Source organism: Populus euphratica, unplaced genomic scaffold (genome assembly GCF_000495115.2).
Source record: "Populus euphratica unplaced genomic scaffold, PopEup_1.0 scaffold184.1, whole genome shotgun sequence".
Taxonomy (NCBI): domain Eukaryota; kingdom Viridiplantae; phylum Streptophyta; class Magnoliopsida; order Malpighiales; family Salicaceae; genus Populus; species Populus euphratica.
The window spans coordinates 62,487-83,389 of NW_011500065.1; the positions used below are offsets into that span (position 1 = coordinate 62,487).

The 20,903-nt window shown below is 33.9% G+C and overlaps 3 protein-coding genes and 1 long non-coding RNA gene across 11 annotated transcripts; 2 read left to right on the forward strand and 2 right to left on the reverse strand.

The window, feature by feature from the left end:
• Positions 1-412: 412 nt before the first annotated feature.
• On the forward strand, positions 413-7,446 carry LOC105108202 (monoglyceride lipase-like). 3 transcript variants are annotated; one of them, XM_011002410.1, is made up of 8 exons: positions 413-683; positions 768-1,119; positions 4,631-4,675; positions 4,763-4,833; positions 5,988-6,052; positions 6,145-6,234; positions 6,431-6,523; positions 6,651-7,446. In XM_011002410.1, the coding sequence occupies exons 1-8, from the start codon at positions 626-628 to the stop codon at positions 7,050-7,052; spliced, it is 1,176 nt and encodes a 391-aa protein (XP_011000712.1). In that variant the 5' UTR covers positions 413-625; the 3' UTR covers positions 7,053-7,446. The 3 variants fall into 3 exon arrangements, with proteins under 3 accessions (XP_011000712.1, XP_011000710.1, XP_011000711.1); XM_011002408.1 differs by having other exon boundaries at positions 413-1,119; XM_011002409.1 differs by having other exon boundaries at positions 413-1,119; positions 4,631-4,669.
• A 464-nt stretch (positions 7,447-7,910) lies between these two features.
• LOC105108204 (N-acetylglucosaminyl-phosphatidylinositol de-N-acetylase-like) lies at positions 7,911-12,320 on the reverse strand. Of its 2 annotated transcripts, XM_011002411.1 has the most exons (11): positions 12,193-12,320; positions 11,876-12,007; positions 11,703-11,763; positions 11,528-11,598; positions 10,381-10,445; positions 10,070-10,114; positions 9,892-9,972; positions 9,631-9,698; positions 8,929-8,977; positions 8,344-8,504; positions 7,911-8,236 (listed from the first exon to the last, which is right to left on the reverse strand). In XM_011002411.1, exons 2-11 carry the CDS (start codon positions 11,988-11,990, stop codon positions 8,155-8,157), a joined length of 798 nt encoding a protein of 265 aa, XP_011000713.1. In that variant the 5' UTR covers positions 11,991-12,007; positions 12,193-12,320; the 3' UTR covers positions 7,911-8,154. The 2 variants fall into 2 exon arrangements, with proteins under 2 accessions (XP_011000713.1, XP_011000714.1); XM_011002412.1 differs by lacking the exon at positions 12,193-12,320 and having other exon boundaries at positions 11,857-11,948.
• A 2,821-nt stretch (positions 12,321-15,141) lies between these two features.
• Positions 15,142-16,080, reverse strand: LOC105108206 (uncharacterized). The gene is made up of 2 exons (XR_839004.1): positions 15,990-16,080; positions 15,142-15,616 (listed from the first exon to the last, which is right to left on the reverse strand). It is a non-coding gene; the product is annotated as an uncharacterized LOC105108206 (long non-coding RNA).
• A 7-nt stretch (positions 16,081-16,087) lies between these two features.
• On the forward strand, positions 16,088-20,475 carry LOC105108205 (type I inositol 1,4,5-trisphosphate 5-phosphatase CVP2-like). Of its 5 annotated transcripts, none has more exons than XM_011002414.1 (8): positions 16,089-16,175; positions 17,563-17,747; positions 17,865-17,972; positions 18,295-18,652; positions 18,751-18,935; positions 19,730-19,838; positions 19,954-20,105; positions 20,198-20,442. In XM_011002414.1, exons 2-8 carry the CDS (start codon positions 17,566-17,568, stop codon positions 20,421-20,423), a joined length of 1,320 nt encoding a protein of 439 aa, XP_011000716.1. In that variant the 5' UTR covers positions 16,089-16,175; positions 17,563-17,565; the 3' UTR covers positions 20,424-20,442. The 5 variants fall into 5 exon arrangements, with proteins under 5 accessions (XP_011000720.1, XP_011000716.1, XP_011000718.1 ...); XM_011002416.1 differs by having other exon boundaries at positions 20,182-20,290; XM_011002418.1 differs by lacking the exon at positions 17,563-17,747 and having other exon boundaries at positions 16,088-16,175.
• Positions 20,476-20,903: the final 428 nt, after the last annotated feature.

Consider the following 20,903-nt stretch of genomic DNA (forward strand, 5'->3'; position numbering starts at 1 on the left):
AATACGTGTCATTTATTAATCAGATTAATATGAAAAATGCATAATTAAAGCAATTTAAATAAAGAATTTAGTATCATTAATATATAATCAGATTAATATTATCAATAGCAATTTTTTATTTTATTAAAAAAATATAATAAAGCCCATTTACATATTAACCAAAACTATATCTGTTAAATAACTTTAAAAACACGTCTCTAATATCAGCATAGTACATTTCTTAAATATTAATAAAAGTGTGCATTTTATATAAAAGTTTTAATGAAAATAGTTATTTTTTTAAAATATATTTTTAAAAAATATATTAAAATAATATATATTTAAAAAAAATTATTTTTAATATTAACCTAATTTAAAAATATTTTTTAAAATTCGAATTTTCAATATTTTGACCACAATATAAAACGTGTATCTGTCACTAAAAGTAACCACCCATTTCCTTCTCGTTTTTTTCCTCTCTCTTTGTGTTGTATAAACAACAATCGTTTTCTTAACGTTATAAAAAACCTACCTTTCGCCCTTTTTTTGATGTTTATGTTCAGAATATCATTTTCAAGACAAAACCAAGCGCAAGTTTTAAGAATTTAAAGGCACTGGTAGTTTTCGAGAAATTAAGGATTAATCCATGGCTTCAAAGGCAGCAACACCATCATCGCCGTCCTTTATTCTAACGTCCGGTGCAAGTGGGAGAATTACTGCATTATTTTCCGTTCAAGCGTTAAAAAGCTTGTTGATGCTGATAAATGCATTCTTTTTGCTACTTTTAGCCCCTTTCCGCGGCCGGAGACGGATGGTGGTGGCGGCAGCGAGGGGGTCATCTTCGTCTTCGTCAGGTGATCAGAAATTCAAGGATGATAGGTTGTTGCAGGAGACTAGTAGTGGGGTCCACCGGACCAAGTTGCGGGTCCCGGCAACAATTGTGCCATGGAAGAGTGCTGGTGGTGGTGGTAGGGTGACGGCGGTTGTGGATCCGGAAGTAGGGGGCAGGCGGGCCATTGCGATAAAGAGGGTGTTACAGGATGATGACACCAATACGGTTAGGGAATTTTCACTGTTTGTTACTGCTCGAAGTGACAACCTTTTTACCCAGTCGTGGACCCCAGTTTCTGCTAAAATCAGGTATGTTCGTTAAATTTTATGTTTTTATTATTATGATTCTGTTTTGATTTTGAGTGGTTCATTAGCTGGTTGTTTATTGGTGATAATTCAATTAATTTGATGAATTGTGTTCGATTATGATTCAAATTATTGGTTGATAAGGACACTTCCTCATGTTTTTGGTAATTGGATGGTTAAAAGAAAGGAGTTTCCTGTTTGTTGTTAGCAGAAAATTCAAGGATGAGACTGGAGAATCACTGCCATAATTTTTAAATCTATTGATGAAATTTTCTTTCATTCATGGATAAAATTAATATGACAGAAAAATTATCGTTAGTAATTTATGTTCTGGTGATTTCGTTGATAATAATTTTACCAGTATATTTATTAACACAAAAAAGGCTTATGCTGGTATTCCTCTTAATGAATTTGACATATAACCAACAAATAGATTGTTTATAATCCAGTGGTGATTAAACAATGACAATAATATTTGTAGTTATATTTTTCAACTCTTTGAAATATATCGATAGACTAAGCTTGTTCGTAACCCCCATTAGCAATAATTTAAAAATATATATATATTTTTTAAATCTATTAAAGAAAAGTAGAAAATAATTAAAATAAATTAATTTAATATAAAAATCAGATATTCATGAGAAATTTAAACATTTATAGATTCAAATATAATTAATCTAGAAGAGGTGCTGGAGAAGGAGGCGAGTCTTCACCGAGACTGTGGGACCAATAAGGGAGAGCACATGTATTATCCATATGTGATTTCATCTCCATCACCTATCGGCAGAGTTTGATTGTCTCAGCATTGAGTCATTCATAATCAGCAGTAAGATGAGTTGTTCGAGTTTGAACTTGTTGATCTAAAGTTGCCTCAAACTTCAGGGTTTTAGTGCTTGGAACCAATTATGAGCATCCAACGGTTGAAACGCCAGTGACCGTCCACAAGTCCTCGATCATAGTGTTAGAAAATAACCAATTATGAGCATTCATAATCAGCAGTAAGATGAGTTGTTCGAGTTTTAACTGGTATAACTCTAATTCATTCTCATCGTATCCATAACCATATTCCTATAAAAATTGCTATTATCATTTACAATTTCATATATGCTGCTAAAACTAGAAGTTGACCTAACCATTCTATCTACCATGGTCTCGTGAGGAATATATGGTTTTCCATGAGCAAGTCAACACAAGTATCTCTCCATGAATCATTTTTGTAGAAGATGTATTGTTAGAACATCTGGATCGAGATGTTTTCTATTTTCACACCTCTTACATGAACTTTTAATACCACCTCCACTAATAGTTCTAGGATTTGTTAGATAGTGTGTAATTAATAAAACTTTGAATCTCATTATAACAATCCATCATATGCAACATTTCGAGTGAATCTTGATACATCCATGAACGATTATCCATTACGTATATCAAATCTATATAAAATATTGATGACAACATGTATTCATTAATCACGTAAACTAAATAAATTTGCAAATATTAGTTTAACTCAAATTTAGTCAATCTATTATAATCTATTATAATAGTACTCTTAATTCATTATCAATTATCTACATAAATTTAAATTTTTATATTCATTAAAAATATTTTAAAAATATAAATCATAAATTTAGTATTACTCTTACAGTGAAAATTTTTATTATTTTATTATTTTTATTGTTAAAAATTTCTATACATTCTAGTTTAGTAGATTCTGTTTTATTGTTTGCATTAAGTAATTTAATTATGACCTAATTGTTTCTTTGAGTTTTTACTAGGAATATGCAGATTGATCACCTACATATTCTTCTTGCTTATATTGCCACTTATATTAAACCTGTTTCCTGGTTTGTTTTAGCCGAGTTATGTCACTGTTTGGAATGTGCAGATAGATTTTATGCTTGTTCTTCTTGTTTATATCGTCCTCTTGAATTTTATGTTTAAAATATGTTGATGCGTTGCCTTCACTTTGTCTGTTGATGGGAGCTGCACATAAATGGCTGCATTCCCAACAGCACTGATTAATTAGACAAGATATTCTTGGACATCACGATTGTTAGAATACAGCCTTGTCTCGAAGGAATAATATGGTCGGAGCAGATTGGCCAGGAACACCCCCTCTCCCAAGTAAAGCCATTATTATTTGGCTGGTTTAAAATCCAACATCCCTTTCACCTGGTCCCCTCCTTCCTCCTTCCCTTGTCACCTGCATTATGGTGCCAGTCTTCAAAATTCCACTTGCATCAGAGAGATTGAATTCAATGCTGTTAATACTGTTTGTAGTGTCTGAGGCTAGCCATATATTTTCTAACAAGCCCGTCTATAGGCACATAAGTCTAACGTACTGAATTCTTCTTTAACATGATTTGGCAGATGCTTCATATGAACATTCAGTTATGAGAAAATGAAACATCTAAAAGTATAGTTTTGTGTCTGATCAAACACAATTAAAGGGAATAAATAGGTTTGATTCACTTTATGTTTTTAATTGGTTTAGAAGACAGAGCAAAAACGAATTTATCTTAAGCAGAGCAGCAAGTTTGAGTCAATTTCTGCTGCCTGAAATTGTGCAACTTGTTTTGAGTTGATGACTAACTAGGCAATAGAGGAGCATAATGACACTCGAATGTGTTGGGATTATCAATCACGTGTGTAATACAAATGCTGGAACCAGTATTCTTACATTCCATGCTTGCTGTACACACATGATGCAGATTTAACCATCTTGACAGTTGAAACCGTTGAGTATCATGACATTTCTCTAATTACAAATTTAGCAAAATAAAACTTTAAATTTTTGAAAGTTTAGTTTCATGGTTTTTCACTGAATTAATAACGGGAATTTGCAGAGAATTTTTAAGGACACTGCCCTGCTACTGTTGGAATATTTTGGCGTGCTTTGGAATACCAATAAAATGATTAACTGGAAAAACCAAAAGCTAAAATATTGTAGGTCATTAATGAGACAATTTGTTTAGTTGGGGTTTTCACACCCTGCTAATCCATATAACCTCAAATCTTCATAGAAAATAGTACATCCTGTCCTTATTCTATAGCTTACTAACAACCAACCACATGTAGGTGATTAAGCCTATATCCTTGGTGCTAGTGTGAAGGAAGTGATGCTATTTTCACCTTTTGTTTTTTTTCCTGCTTAAATGTGTATAACCTCACATCTTCATAGAGAATAGTACATCCTGTCCTTCCCGCGGCTTGCTAACAACCAACTGTAGGTGATTAAGCATATATTATTGATGCCCGTGTGAAGGAAGTGATGCTGTTTTCATCTCCTTCTTCTTCTTCTTCTTGTTTTTGGTTCCACAGTGACTGTGAATCACTAGGTGACCTCAGGCTAAATATAAGATTTTAATAATTTCAATTTGTCTTCATGTTATGGAGTTGATCATGGTGGTTTTTATTTGTTATAAGTTCATTCTTTTACTTTTTTCTGGAAGAGTGCAATGACTCATCTTTTCCTGGTGCAATGTCCTAACATTAAATCACATATCTTTTGTAGGGGGCTGGTTGTTCTGATGCATGGTTTGAATGAACACAGGTTTGTGTATGTGCCTAATGGTCCATTTGGAAGTCATTTTCTGTTGATTCTATTGTTTGATTATTGTATCACAATAACATTATTTACAAACAGTGGCAGATATAATGACTTTGCAAAAGAGTTGAATGCTAATGGATTTAAGGTGTATGGGATGGATTGGATTGGTAAGTTTGAAATTTTACGTGGTTGTTTGGATTTTTCATTCTTGATGAGACAAAATAATCTCTTTGTGCTTGCTTGATATCACTACCTTGCATATTGATGATCATAGTTGCAGTGGAATTTGCGTCTTTCTTGTACTCGGAGAGTTTTAATTTTTGACAACTATTTCCTTCGAACAAAACCTTTTGGTTTCTTTGTGGAGATGAAAGTGAAACATATATGATAGTATGATCTCATGTCTTCTTGAAAGATGTCTTGATTTGGCCCCCCTGGTATGAGTGTAATCTTAATCATTTGATGAGTTCCTCTAGAGGCCAAGATTGGTGGTTTCTGATTCATTAAGAGGTGCCGGGATCATATTCCATACAATCATGATGCTTAAAAGAGAGCTGAATTGTCTCATCATAGGATTCCCTTGAGCTTATGCACTGACACAAAAGGATGAAAAAAGTCTATCTTATTATGAGGAGTTATAAAACACAGGCTGTTATACTGATTTCGATTATTAAAACCTTTTCAACAATGGTCATTTTCTTTATCTGCTCATATATTGCAGAGCAGCTTGTTTTACTCCTCCTGTTTCTTAAAGGGATCATGTGAAGCAGGATGGATCATTAAGTTCAGATTGTATTTCAAGTCGATGCTTATGGAATTGATTCAACAAACTTAGTAAAGAGTGCAAACTGGAAGAAATAAGCTGTCTATTTTAGTAGTGCAAATGTGCTGTCATGATAGCTGAGTTACAACATTGACACTTGAATTAAGATCTGGTATTTCTGTTGCAATTCAAATTAGCTGGTGAAGCTGCTTGTCCCCTTTTTTTATGGCTTAAGCAAAAACGCAACTAGCTTCTTTATTTATACGTTGTTGATTTTCCTTGTGCATTCCAATTCACCACACCAACAAATTTTTTTTATTAAAAATGATATCTTTGTAAGTTATATTTTCATTTCCACTTCCCTCTCCTTCTGGTATGGGTGTGAGGGCTGTTGTGTAGCCACTCATATTGAAGGGCTTTAGCTGCATAGTTTCTGTCAGCAACTTATTGCTTTGCTAATTAGATTACATGGTGCAGTATCTTCTGAAAATTAGTAACGAGTTTTTGTTGTCTTGTATGTACTTTTTCTAACCTGTTCCATCCTTTTCTCCAAACCAGGACATGGTGGAAGTGATGGTCTACATGGATATGTTCATTCGCTTGATTATGCTGTTGATGATTTGGTATGTTTTGATTTGTATTCACAAGATGCTGATGGGTTTCTTTTGCATCTGATGAATCTAAATGCACTCTATTCTTGTCCAACGTTGTGCAGAAATCATTTCTTGACAAGATCTTAACAGAAAATCCTGGGTTTCCATGTTTTTGCTTCGGGCACTCAACAGGTGCAGCCATTGTTCTCAAGGTATGATTGCTTTGCAATTATAATCTCTTGTATTTCTCTAAATGTATCATTTAGTAGAAGCTCCCTGTTAATGTGCATGCCTGGGTCTATGCACCAGTTCCTTATTGCAGGGCAAGATCCAATAACAATGTGAAATCAAGGTTCATGTAGTTATTTCTTTATCATTCTTCACTTCTTTTTTTGAGTAAATTTGCAGGCGATGATGGATCCAAAAGTCGAAGCCAGTGTATCTGGTGTGGTATTGACTTCACCTGCAGTAGGAATTCAGCCATCCCATCCTTTGGTTGTGGTAAGAATCTCTGTTATACTCGACTTTCTAGTTCATAAACTACAGAAAGACATTGAGTGGTATTTATTGATGTGAGAACCGAAATCAAATCACTAAATGTGATGCCCATCTCTTTTCTTCATGACAGATACTAGCCCCAGTTCTGTCATTTTTGTTACCGACTTTCCAGCTTAATTCAGGAAATAAGAAGGGCATGCCAGTTTCTCGGGACCCAGATGCACTAGTGGCTAAGTATTCGGACCCACTGGTCTACACCGGATCTGTCAGGGTAAGGACTGGCTATGAAATTCTCCGAACAACTGCCTATTTACAGCAGAATCTGAAAAGATTGCGGGTTCCATTTCTTGTTCTTCATGGTGCTGCTGACACTGTAACTGACCCGGATGCTTCTCGAAAACTTTACGAAGAAGCATCCTCAGCAGACAAGACAATCAAACTATTAGAAGGTTTATTGCATGATCTCCTAATTGAACCAGAACGGGAAGAAATCATGAAGGACATAATTGATTGGTTTAATTGTAGAGTGTAAAAAGGTTAGGTAGTGCAATGATAGAAATCATTTAAATCTTCACTAACCAAGAGACAACAAAATCATAAAGGAGTAGAAGGCTTCCCTTTGTTCAGCAGCATTTTTTATGCTCTGCTGCTTGAAGTCTTCCATTTAAGCAGATAAGTTTTTATTGCTGAATAAGCTTCAGCATTTTTTTTGGTTGAAACTGGACAATGTTGTTTATGTGCTCTTTTCACAGAGTGTAATATTATGTGGGGGTATTGAGGAGCCATCCAAAACCCAAATATATATTGTAATTGTTGCCTGCAATGTCTTTGAAAAATGAGAATTGCTTGCAGGTCGGGAGCATTTCCCCATCATTGTTGTAGGCAGCTCAGGTGGTCACCATAAACACACCTTCAATTTTCTTTTCCTGACTGTTGGCATGCATAGTTAAACGAGTATTCTGCTTGTTAATAGAGACTTAAGCATCGTGTTCTACAGCATATGGGATTCCAATTGTTAACATGTGGTCGCTTCCAGGTAATACTGATTTCATCAGAGCATGCCTGATTTTGTTTTACATGTATATGAAAAGTAAAAATGACACCAACGAAAATGAAAGGCAATCTGCGGTCAAGGATGTGGCTGGCTGGGTTCAAGCATATTGACAGTGCAATGCATGGTCTAACCATGCAGGCAGACATGTCAGCCATGAGTCGGCACTCTGCCCTTATCCTATTTTATTTCCAATGGCACCATTTTTCCAAAGTAGTCCCACCAATCAAGCCAGTTCTGTTCTAAATGATCCTTTGTCCTGAGGACAATATACCAAGGATTCAAATCTATAAACAGACATAGAAGAGTAGGGAGTAGGGATCATGTGATCCATGATTATCAGTCGGTCACAATTTCAAGTATATACTGATGGGGGCTAATAAACCATGTAAAAAATTCAGCTGATGTACATTGAAGAAGATGCGAAAGAAAGTGTATTGAAATTCAATGGATGATACATCATTCTGAAAAGAAAGTGCATTGAAATTCAATGGATGATACATCATTCTGAAAACACACAAATCAGCATGGAAACAAGTCAGAAAATCAATTTCACGAGTGATGTTCTTTTCAATATGTTTCTTCAACTTTGCTTTACCTCCTCGATCTTTCTAAGCGTGTTCACGTAAGTATAGCTTGAAAATGATACAAAAAGCCTGCGGAACCTGCAGAATGAAGCCACACAAAATGAAAAGGAAACAGATTGGATACTTTTCAATCCTCAGTCAAAATATGATCACTATTCTCTCTCAAATTGTGACAGCATACATACCAAACCCATTGGCTTGAATGTTCTGCCATAGCATGGAAGCTCTTCCAGGGATGCTCGTTTAGCAGGCAGTGTGTCATTCCATCAGTGTATCTCAATGGTAATAACATGGACAACCAAATATCAACAGGTCCACTGTACTTCCGCAAAATGCAGGTACTGATCTGAGAATGCATGGAGAAGAAAATGAACATTTTCATCAAAAGAGATCAATATAAATGATATAATAAGGTCAATCATTTTGAGGGGAAAAGAAAAACAGTTAATTGAATTTCAGCTGTAACTAATATTCTCCAGAGACCCACATTTTAGCTGGAAAATGCAAGTATTCAATGTCCGCCCATCACCAAACTAAAATTAAATAAGAGATATTTCACAAGGGAGGAGAGGGGAAAAGATGCCCTTTCGGTAAGCAGAAGCAGAAAATATTCATCAGAAACTACAAATAACATAAAACAATGGGGTTGCCCGCTCATATATGTTTTTCACAGCATCAATGGATCCAGTCAAATAACCGAACCACAAAAACTGGCATAAAATGTAACATTAGGGTAAACTAAAAGAAAGCTAAAGAACAAGCATGCTTACAAGTTCCCAGGCTTCCACACTTCTTTCTGAAACATTGTGCAGGAGCTGGCTGCATGTGCATAAAAAGTGTAAAGTTAAAAATAAATAAATAATCCATGAACAAATAGCAATTTTTTCAGTGGGGCTATTTGAAAAGGCCCTTTTTCTTAATAGCAAAAGAAAAGATTCAAAGCAGGCATAACATTTATCTTGCATATGTGCACAATGATATGGCAGTTATGCAATCCAAAATGCATCCCACATGTTACCTGCAACTCCACTACAGATAAAGCTTAAAACTACGAAAATTTTCAAATGAAATTCAGATTCAAAATGCATTCCAAAAGGAATAAAGGAAAATTTTACTGCTCTTTCATTTTCATATTCCTTACTCATCTCTAAAAAGCCATTCCAGGAGTCTATTATGATCCCAAGATTTCATGGAAAATACAGTACTGCGACTTAATTTGTGCATTCTAGTTCCCCACTATCCAGTCCAACTCCCTGGTTCTATTACAAGTATCTGATTTTAAGAAGGACTTGAACGTTAAGGCATGACTTGAATGGTGGACATACATTCCAAAATCTTGAAATTAAATGGAGTTATTAATGTTAACAGGAGTTCACATTAAAACAAAATGGCAGGTGTATGAGAACCAGGATTGAGAAAAGAGAGGTCTTTAAGCATATCCAGTTTACTAAAACTTAAAAGCATCAACTTACCATACTCCATAATGAACATCACGATGATTACAATGACCGGAAACCCCATAGTTATCAAAAGTAATAATCTGAGAAGTCAAGAAGTTGGGTTTAAGATCAGTGTACAAGTATAGCATAAAGATTTAGCCAATGAAAAAAAATACCCATACAAGCACCATGAAAGCAAGTATTTACTGACCCTTAATGGTGTTAAAAATGGAAGCTGCATGTATCTAATGGGAATGAACAACTGAAATAGTTCACAGGAGGCAACAATCTCACCATGTCAATGCCATGACTAGATACCTCCTCTTCAATGATCTTTGCCAACAATTCATGGTCCCAGACTTTGCCAAAACCATCCTACATTTTGACACTGTATCAAGTTTCAGAGGCCTCAAGATGAAAATTCAACTAAAATTAAAACACATGGGTTTCCAAGGATGACTAGGAGTGCAACCTGCAAATCTGGATGGTCTAGAACCTTCACCTGTTGAAGTGGAACCTGCATAAAGCAGAAATTGGAAGTACAAGAACAGAAATGTGGTTCAGGTAAAATACTTATAAAATTTTGTTTCTCAAATTTTGATGATGTTTTTACATCAACAACTAATCAATACAATTTCTAAATTTAAAACCTTGATAGTTTTAATATGAATATAAGTTAGTGGACTGCCAAATGTGTAGAGAAGTTTCAATTATTTAGATTCCAGATTACAAAGTACAGATTTGAAACCATAGATCTTTAGTGTTCCCATAATTTTTATCCACCTTGAGGACGGCACAAGCCTGGTAGAACTCGTGTTTTCTAGTGTTTCCCATACCATCTGCATTGCCTACATGAAAAACAAAATAAAATGAATTACAAAAAATGTGTTTTAAAAGTCACAGAATACACACACAACAGGGTGCCACACAAACTATTTAAGAAATTTATGAAACCATCCATAAAAGGGAGTCTTTACCCATTGGCATTGCTTGGATGAATAGGGAAAGCAAGCCTTTCCGAAATCCATTTCTAAAAGGAAAAAGAAAAGTGCTGGAAGGAGAGGGAAAACAGGAAAGAACCAAAAGGGAAAACAGAAAAGAACCGAAGACTTCTGTGTCTTCGAAAGGAAGATGTTTAGCTAGGGCAGGTAAAACATATATGGATTAAAACTTCTTGAGTTGAAAATGCAAGCCTCCCATAGTTTGCTATTTAAAGCGCTTTAGCAGCATGCTTTAAACTCAGATGCTATATTAAATGTTTTCAAACTTAGTAAATCTAACTAACTACCCTAGCAAATAAACATGGAAACAAGATCCTAAAATCTCATTTCATAGATCATCTTTTAACGAAAATATTAACAGGGTAAGGAATAAAAGCATTATATAGGTTCAGAGATGAGTTCAAAACCAACAAAACAAATTCACTGCACGCTTTGAAGTGCTAGTTTAAACATTTTACATGCATTTATCAAGCAGTGGTATGAAAAAATTGCAATATTCAACTGCTTTCCACTCCGAGTAACATCTAATCAACTTTTACAATTTACTTAGAATGGCTTTGCCTTAATTGAAGCAAACAAATGAAAATAGCAGGAAAAAAAAAAGCATAATTGTAACAATTCGAAACCTGAAAGATCAACAACTACAGAGTAGGAGACACTTAATGAAGGAAGCTTTAAACTTCTCCCTTTCCAGACATAATGCCTAACAATCATATAAGGGCACAAAGAAATGGGCCAAAAGAAAATCTGGCTCCATGTGGCGAATACTTCAGGGTTCTATAGAGAAAACTTCATTGCAGCACAATCTCAATTTTGGCCTAAGCATTTCCTAATTCTACCATGACCAAACCCAATAGACATAGAATTTACATATTTCTCAACATGAAAGAATATTGAAACCAAATCACATATTAATGAAACAACATTACCAATTGAAAAGCATAGTATGTAAAGATTATGCCCTCTGGAAATCAAATAGTTAATAGTTGGTGAGAAGAACCTGTAAGGGATTTAAAAAAAAAAAAAAAGCAACACAAATTTCAACATAACATCAAAAACAATTCAACTTTAAATGCCAAACACAAAAACAAGAAGAAGCTTTACATGGACTCGTCGTCTGGGTGTGCAACAACAAGCAAGATATTTCTCTTGGAAAGAGCTCTATCTGAGTTTAATAAGAGCAAAAGGGTGTCAAATCTTAAAAAATAAAAACCATAAACAACATATTATTAAAAGAAAACAAAACAATGTTTATTACATAGAAAACTTCCACCAACCATCACTCAGAAATGAAGTCTTTGAGAATGAAGTTGATGATGACGAGAAAAGAACTTTCCATAAAGAAGCAATCCAAAGTACAATTAGTGAAACAACAACAAAACTCCATCCCATCTTTATAGAGCATTCACCTGTTAAGTGCAAAACACACACACACCAATTCAGTCATCAGGAAAAAAGAACTACAACATTGCATGGAAAATCGAAATGACAACTTTTTCAATTTTTCAGCTATGAATCCAAATGGATTTTTGTTAAAATAAAAAAAAATTCATATACGATTATGAGATAAGAGAAAAGAAGAAGTTAAACTCACGCCGGTCTCAATGCCGTGCCGTTCACCGGTGATCTTGCCCTCCGTCTCTGTTTATTAAGTTTGATTGATGATGGTTTTTGTGTTCTTGATGATTTTGGTTCGCTGGCTTTTTTTTTTGTTTGGGGAAAAAATAGTTTGGGCTTTAATAATTTTTTATTGCTTATCTACTTTCCTTTTGGGCTGATGAATAAATGGCCCAATACGAGTTAACCCACTTATAGCGCACCAACCCAAGTTTAAATAGATGTTTTTTTTTTTTTAAAAAAAAAAAGGGGAAATTCTTGTTTTTAAAATAAAAGATGTTGTTTTTTTAAAAAAAAAACAAAAGTGGAAAATCTTGTTTTTAAAATAAAATTAAAATAACTTTGTTTTGGATTTTTTTTTTAAATAATTAAATTTGACATGAACATATTAATTATATTCTCAATTAATTTATTGAATCTTTTAAATTTAATTAGATTAATATTCAAAATTATAATAAAAAAAGGTTTGGACTTAACTCTTAATACTAAAGTAATCAATTTAACCATTGAGTTCAATTAGTTTAATAACTATTTTTATAAATATAAAATTGAGTATTTATAATTTATCCAAGCTATTTATATTTAAAAAATATTAATTTTATTTCTACTTTTAAACACAACAAAAAAGCTAAGTCTTATATTTTCTACTATTTGCTCACAGCCAATGGCAATAAAATGCCATTTCTTTTTTTTTTTTCTAATTAAAAATATTTTTTAAGTTTATTATTTTTCATTGAACCTATTCCATATTGAAATTGGTGATTTATTTTAATGAACTTGATTTAATCAATAAATGCTTAATCTTGAAAAAAAAATGGTTTAAAATGGTTGTTTTTCAAAAGATTGAAGATGATGAAACTAGAATTGAAAATTCAAAAAAATTAACATCTCCCTATGAAATTTTTGTCACTACAAGGGAAAAAATTGAAGAAATTGAGCAAAAAAATAAAGGAAAGGAAAAAAAAAGTCACTAAAACCATATTGAAAATATAACATTAACAATAACACATGTTATCGTAGAAAAAATCCCTCACCAAAATGATTCTAATAATACCAGGAAAACCACACATGCATTCTCAATACAATGGTTTTTCTTACACAATAGTGCCTTAGATAATGTTTTTTTGTTCAATTTGATCCTTTATTCTCTTATAACTTTTTAATTCAGTCTTGAATTTCATCTCATGAGTCCAATGAAAACCCAATTATTTTGTTTTTCACATGGAGGGCCACCCATGTTTTTCTCACTTTTAATAATTTATTTTTTGTTTAATTACATATTTTTAGACTGATTTGTTTTTAGTTAATATTTTTTTATAAGATTTAATGGATATTTTTAATGTATTTTCAAGTTAAAATAGTTTGAAGAATATATTTTTAGGTTAAAATCTCATGATCAAAAATTGAAAACATATATAATACATTGTTTGTTTTTAGAAAAAATAAATTATGGATGGCACCAAGGGAAGCCTCCCAGCCTCCTTTTTTACCTTTAATTTCGATTCAATATAAAATAAAATTAATTACAATAAATTATTTAAAAATATTAGAGATGGCTGTCCTTAAAGGTCTTCATTACAAGAAATTAATTTTAAAACTTTCCTAAAGTTCTATCTATAACCAATCTAACTTCATAAAATTTGTAGAGGACAGTTAATTCATGATGTAAAAATTATCTTAACCCAATATTTAAATACTTAGTTATTTTTTTATTTTTTAAATGAGGAGCAATTTCATCATACCATTATTTTAATTTAATAAATAGTGATTTACCTCTGGTATTACAATAAAAATACACGATAATTACGAGTATTTACACTCAAATAACTTTTAATTAATAGAAGTATTAAAAAATAATCTAAAAACATTTTTTTTCCCAGTATTCTACTCAATAAATTAAAGTTTTTAGTTGAATTGTTGCTATTAATTTAAACATATTTAAAGAATTAAATTTTAAATCTATTATGGTGTCTCCTTTCTTCCTTCTGCAGCAGGGGCATGGAAGCATCCATGGTTTTGTAAATTGGTTGTGTGCATAAATGTTGTATTATATGAAAGTGTATTTTTGTATTATTTTTAGGTAATCTGCTGTGTCCTGCCAGGGCCTTGGAAGCTTCCATGGTGTGTATTGCATGAGAGTGTATTTTCTTAAGTTATTTTTCACTATAAAAATTTGATGAACATAAACTGAATCACTGAATGAATTTGATGTGTTTTATCTATTTATAAATTTATTGTTGATGGACTTATTATAAAATTAAAAATCATCATCAAAAAGTTTTTTAATAGACTATTTTCGTTCGTAAATATTCGTTGATAAAATACTTACTGATGGACTATAACTGTAAATATTAATGATAATTTTTGTTGATAAAACTGTTAAATTTAATAATATTTTATATATTCAAAAATTCAAAATTTTGTTTTAATTAATATTTTTTTTCTAAGTTTTTATTTAGTAATTTATAGTGTATTGTTTTCATAGTAAGAATTGTTTTTGAAACTATTTTTTATTTTAAAAAGCATCAAGTTAACGCAATTCATTGTTTTTTTAAATGGTTTTTTTATATGTTGAAACTAAAAATAAATAAAAGATCTAAAAATAATATTATTTTAATATGTTTTAAATTAAAAATAACTGTTGCAAAAGCACCTTGCAGCAACCCTAACCTCGTAAACAAAACTGGTGCTTTATATTCGGACCTCTACCCTCTCCCCAGTGTATATATTCATAGGAGAATAAAAAGTCGGGTATTCGAATTTATTAGTTAGAGAACGGGCCGGATCTGCAAGCCAAATATTTGTGCTCAGACTCATTCATTGTCATTCGGATTTGGATAGATTAACCCGACCCATTAACAGGTCAAGCTACGATCCACTATTTTAAAGTACCCGAAAAAAAATAAAAAAAAAAGAAAAAACATCGTTTTTTTATGCAGCTTCTGCCAAGCTTTTACACTCTTAAGAAATTAATTATTAATTAATAGAAAATCTAAAATGCGTGGAAAAATTACTGTGGATCCAGACTCCATGGAACGTGGACTTGCAAAGTTGATCTCCAGGCCTCTTTTGTTCCCCAAGATGTGGTGCAATTTACTCATGGTTTCAATATGGTTTGTTTTTTAGGGCTCTCAGCTGTAGATGATTTTGCTTTGTTCTTCCTGGCTCATAGAGATCGTTTGCGCATTTTTCTTTTGAGTTTTGTTATGTCGTCGGGGACAACTGCGTGTTCTATGGCTTGGTCTCTGCTGCAGGTCTGTTCAGGATCCTGTGCAACAGCCTTGGTTGGCTTTGGTAGTGGTATGAGTCTCCAGGGGAGCCTTTGTTTTTGTGGTGGCTGCTCATTTTCTTGGTCGATTGTGGGTGATGGCTCAGAAAAGATGGCCCGTAATGATGATTATGTTGGTGGGAGAAACCACTTGTGGTGGCTTTGAAAACACTCAGAGGGGATAAAACACACTCTTTTATTTCAAGAACAAAGCTTACAATAACATAAACAAAAGCTTACAACAACCCCTCTCTCTTTCTCTCTTTCTCTCTAGTGTTTCTCTCAATCTCTCCACACATAATTGCATAAGCTTAGCTATCTATTTATACACGAAATCAAAACAAGAAAATTCAACCTTCAAGTGTGAAGGCGGTTTTTGGCCGACGGTGTGAAAGCGGTCGGCGGCCGGTGGCTGGCGGCTGGCGGCTGGCGGCTGGTGGCTGGGCGGTGACAGCTGGTGGCTGCCTTCCTTGACCTTCTGGATTGAGTTTACTTCAACAGATTATGCATCAACTGCATAGCCCGCTTGCTGGGTCCTTGGTCCTTGGTCCTTCGACAACATTGGGAGAGTACTAATTGCTGCTGCTTCTTTGGGTAGGATTTGATGTTCGTTGGGGTCTGGGCACTTCGTTAGGGGATTCCAGTTCCTGTAGTCTCTCGTTTCTCCTATAAAATTATCCAGTTGCAGACAGGTTTGCATTTTTTTTTCCTGGCTTGTTGCTTTTTTAGACTGTTTTAGTGGACCTCTGCTTGCTATGCTACCATTTTAGGTCTTGTTTTTTTTATTGGATTTTTCTATTCTGGCATTCTATTGTTGTCCTTGGGTTTTTCATGCTTTTACGTCCTTTCTTTGGGGTTGAAGGGTGTTCATTTGCATTCCCTCTTGGTTTTCTTCCATGCCTCTCTCTTAGGCCCGCATTCAGTCTCGTGCCATTTTTCTTCCTTGTGCTGGGTTTTGACAAGCTTTTCTTCCTTGGTTTTCATCTGCTTAGTTTCTTTTCCTTTATGTCCACGCTGATTGCTTTGAGGTTGTCTCGCTAGTTCTCTACTATCTCACGTAGATTTCAGCTGACACTAGCGATGTTTGAAGATATAATTATGAAAGGAAAGTTAGTCTAATTGACACATCTTGTCGCCCAAATAAAAAAAATAATAATAGAAGAGGAGTCATGTATTGATATTAATGGCCACGGGGTAATTCATGCAATATTCACAATATATCACAGGTTAAAGAACAATATATTTGATTGTATGCCAAAAAGGCTCATCATCTAGCTGGCGTGCCAAACTAGAACCATTTGCACGGGTAACTACAATCGAAAACCTATTGTTTTTGCCGGCTGGGCAATGGCAATGATCAACAACATTGTCTTCTCATGCTAAAGAAAAAACCTTCATTATTTTTATAGCTAGGCCCCGCCCAAGAATACCATGTACTATTTGCTAGCAAGCACTTTCCCACGGGGCACAGTATATCCAAGCCAAGTTGCTCAAAGCTGATTGTTACCATGAGTGATTGCTCTTCTGATATGTTTGCATTAACAACTACATTTTGTTTAATGGAAAAGTGGGCATCCATATGACCGCCAGACAACATGAATGGGAAACTGAGGGGGTGAGAAAGAGACTCATGTTAACTTTTGCAATTGTCTCAGATTTAGTTAATTATATATCTTTTGCCTCCTATAACTTGTTCTACGAAAAGTTTAATAAAATATAGTTTGACTTACATCATCATTCACATCAGTACTACCCTAATATTGTAGCTATCCTTTCCAAGTTGCCCATTTGAGTCTTTTATACAATTTTTTTGGTGGGTGCACTTGTGGTCCCTTGTTCTCCATTTCCTGCCCAACCCGGCCTTTCTAATTCGTTTTCCTTTTTTTTTTTTTAATCTATAGTTTGCTCCATTCAATGATGCAATTAACCTCTTATGATCCCCTCTGCAAAACATTACATCACTGCCAACTAAACCATGCAAGGATTAACCAAGCACCCCTATGCCCTCTCATTCTACCTAGCTGATCTCTTCTTTTTCTTTTTGTTATTTATTAATTAGCATATCATTCATTTTTGAAGGTCATGTGGCCTGAGTTTGAGGCTAGCAAGATCCTGAGGAATATGTTGGGTAGCAACAACTTGGTTGTAGACCTTCCAAATTCCACAGAGACCATGTTAGAGCTAGAAGAAACTTCTAGTTCTTCGGTTCCACCTTCGCCCATCACTTCCAAGAAATACATCACTGATGATCAGGATAAACACAAGTACAAGCTCTCTCTTCAAAACAATAAGAGTCGCTTTATTTATCATGGTATTTTTGGGATTTTCTTTCTTTCCTAATTTCTTCTGTTTTATGATCATTAATATAGATATTTTAACAGGATCTTTGTCGGCTCTTGGAATGTTGGAGGCATTGCACCACCTGATGATTTGAACATGGAAGATTGGTTATGCACACAGACTGAACCTGCTGATATCTATGTTCTTGGGTGCGTTTTTAATATTCTAATGCTAATTAACTGTAAAACTAAAAAAAAAAACAACTCTATTAAAACTTCCTTTTTTAATAGAATATATATTCACACAAGAGATATAATGAATGAGATTTGTTGAAAGATTTGTGTTGAATATATATGCATTGGACGGTTTATGTTTGTGTTTCTTTTCCTTGTATTAATTATTCGATGAAGAGACAAAATTTGGGACTCGAAGCTGAGACCTTCAAGCCCAATGATGTCTTGAATTAAAAAAAAAAGTTCATTCCATAAATCTTACTTTTTATTTAACTATAATATTACATATAAATTTCAGGTTCCAAGAAGTCGTGCCTCTCAATGCTGGAAACGTTGTTCCAGGTTTTGAAAACAGCAAGATTTGCACCAAATGGAATTCTCTTATCAGAGAAGCTCTGAACAATAGTACTTCGAAACCTGTTCACGAAGATAAGGTAGGAGAGTTTCAAAAGGTGCTCCCCGTGAAGAAAAATAGGAGTAGTAATTCTCTTGGCAAAAGCAGCAATACTTTTCCTCACTGCTTTGATTGTATCATAAGTAAGCAAATGGTTGGAATTTTTATCACCATTTGGGTTCGAGGTGATCTCCTTCCATACATACAACATCCTAGTGTCTCATGTGTAGGCTGTGGCATCATGGGCTGCCTAGGCAATAAGGTATATATACATATATTCCTCACGCAATGAAAAGGAAAAATCCATGCAAATAGATATGTATCAGTGCTTTTTTAACTTGAATATGGCTTGTCATGCAGGGATCTGTCTCGGTTAGGTTTTGCTTGCATGAAACAAGCTTATGTTTTGTGTGTAGTCATCTGGCTTCTGGAGGGAAAGAAGGAGATGAAAAGAATAGAAATGCCGACGCTACTGAAATCTTGTCACGCACAAGATTTTCTCGTGGCCCTTTGCGCAATTTGCCACGAAAGATTCTTGATCATGAGTACGTATATTTATGTGTGAAATTTTATATCACAATAATATGCAACCAGTTTAGGTGATTGATCAGAAACATCAAAACATCACTTTCTCTTGCTCTAATATCCTTCCATTTTTTTTTTGTTTTAATTTAAAGTGAGGGTGTGAGATGCTGGTTTCATGACAAACTTTTATAGTGTGCTTGGCATTGAAAGTTTATAAGATTTAATTAAGGGTAACCTTTTGTTTTCATCATAAAATAAAGAGAAACTTAGACGATCACTTACAATTTGGAAAGTTTTTATTACAAAAAACAATCTAGTCGGTTAATACCCAACATGATAATAATTAACATGTTTAATTAGATGGATTTGTGATGTTTTCTGTTGTTTTGAAGCTGATTAGCTAACCCAGTAACTAAAGCCATTTGCCTTGTCATTTCAAGTGATTTGAATATTGATTTCGGCTTTCATAATTAATTGCTGTGTGATTCAAAATTTATATGAACCATAGACTAATAAATCTTTTTAAAAAACTCATGATGTATAATATCTCCCGCCCCTCTCCCGTTTATTGGTCATAATGCTACTCTAGATTGTCTGCAGGCAAGTTGAATCCTCAGCCATTAATTAGTTGGAGAGAATTTGTTTAATTAGATTCAACAGTTCTTGTGTGTTTTCTTCTTCTTCCTTTTTGTTAATCAAACTAGGCCAATAATGCCATTGAGTGAGACAATTTGTTTTCATATAAATAGTAAATTTATTACAAGTTGCATATGTTTAATTATTGTTTAGCACTATTTTGGCTATCCATATGCAGTCAGGTAGTCTGGCTTGGAGATTTGAACTACAGGATATACCTGCCTGATTCTAAAACAAGATATTTAGTTCAGAAAAAAGAGTGGAACATCTTGTTAGAAAAGGATCAGGTATATATGAATAAGTAATATTGATGGTGAAAATCTTATTATATCCTTTCAAAATGATTATTACAGTCCTGAGGATGATGATAAAGTTAAGTTCCTTTTGAAAATAAATATTTAGCTTAAGGCTGAGCTCGTGGAAGGTCATGTATTCCAAGGTTGGCATGAAGGAAAAATTGAATTTGCACCTACTTACAAGTACTATAAGAATTCACAAGTCTACTATGGCTGTGATCAGAAGAGGAAGGGTGAAAAGAAGCGTGCTCCTGCATGGTAACTCGTTGTTCTTCATGATATTTATCTTGAATCATCTAAAACAAGATAATTAACTATGATGATTTTGCCCAAGAGAGGTGTTTTTGCAGGTGCGATCGAATAATTTGGTTTGGAAAGGGACTGAAGCAGAAACAATACAGCAGAGGTGAATCTAGATTGTCTGACCACAGACCTGTCCGTGCAATCTTCACAGCAGAAATCGAAGTCTTAAGTAATTCCAGGAGATTAGGAAGCTCTTTTCCAGGCAGATTCGATTGCTTAAGAAACCATTTTGAAGCATGTAATGACAGAACAAGCTTCTATTTACAAGAATAATATCAGTAACTTCCCATATGCTGTGTGAATCATGCAGGAGAAACTATGAATAGCATACATTATGAGGGCTCAATGGTACGCGCATGCATGCTATCAAACAGTGTATCATGTCATTGTTAGCAGATACAAAACAAGCATGCAAGTCAAGAGAGCGGATGAGATTAAATTTAAAAAAAAAAACTAAAAAAAAGATTGGAAACAAGTCTTATACAAAACAAGCATGCAAGTCAAGGAAGATCTTTAACAATTGATATCAGAGTCTCATTCTTGAAACCATCAGTACATTATTTTGTTACCAACAAGAGACCATAATGGAAAATAACAAGTTAAATGGCATTAGAAGAACACACCTGAAGGATTGATGAAGAAATGCAAGAGGTCAAGAGTTGCATGAGATTAAGGCTGATCTTCAAAAGCAAGGAAAAGAGGAAACTAAGAGGATTGATAAGTTATCTAAATGGATGGAATCAGGGTTGGCTA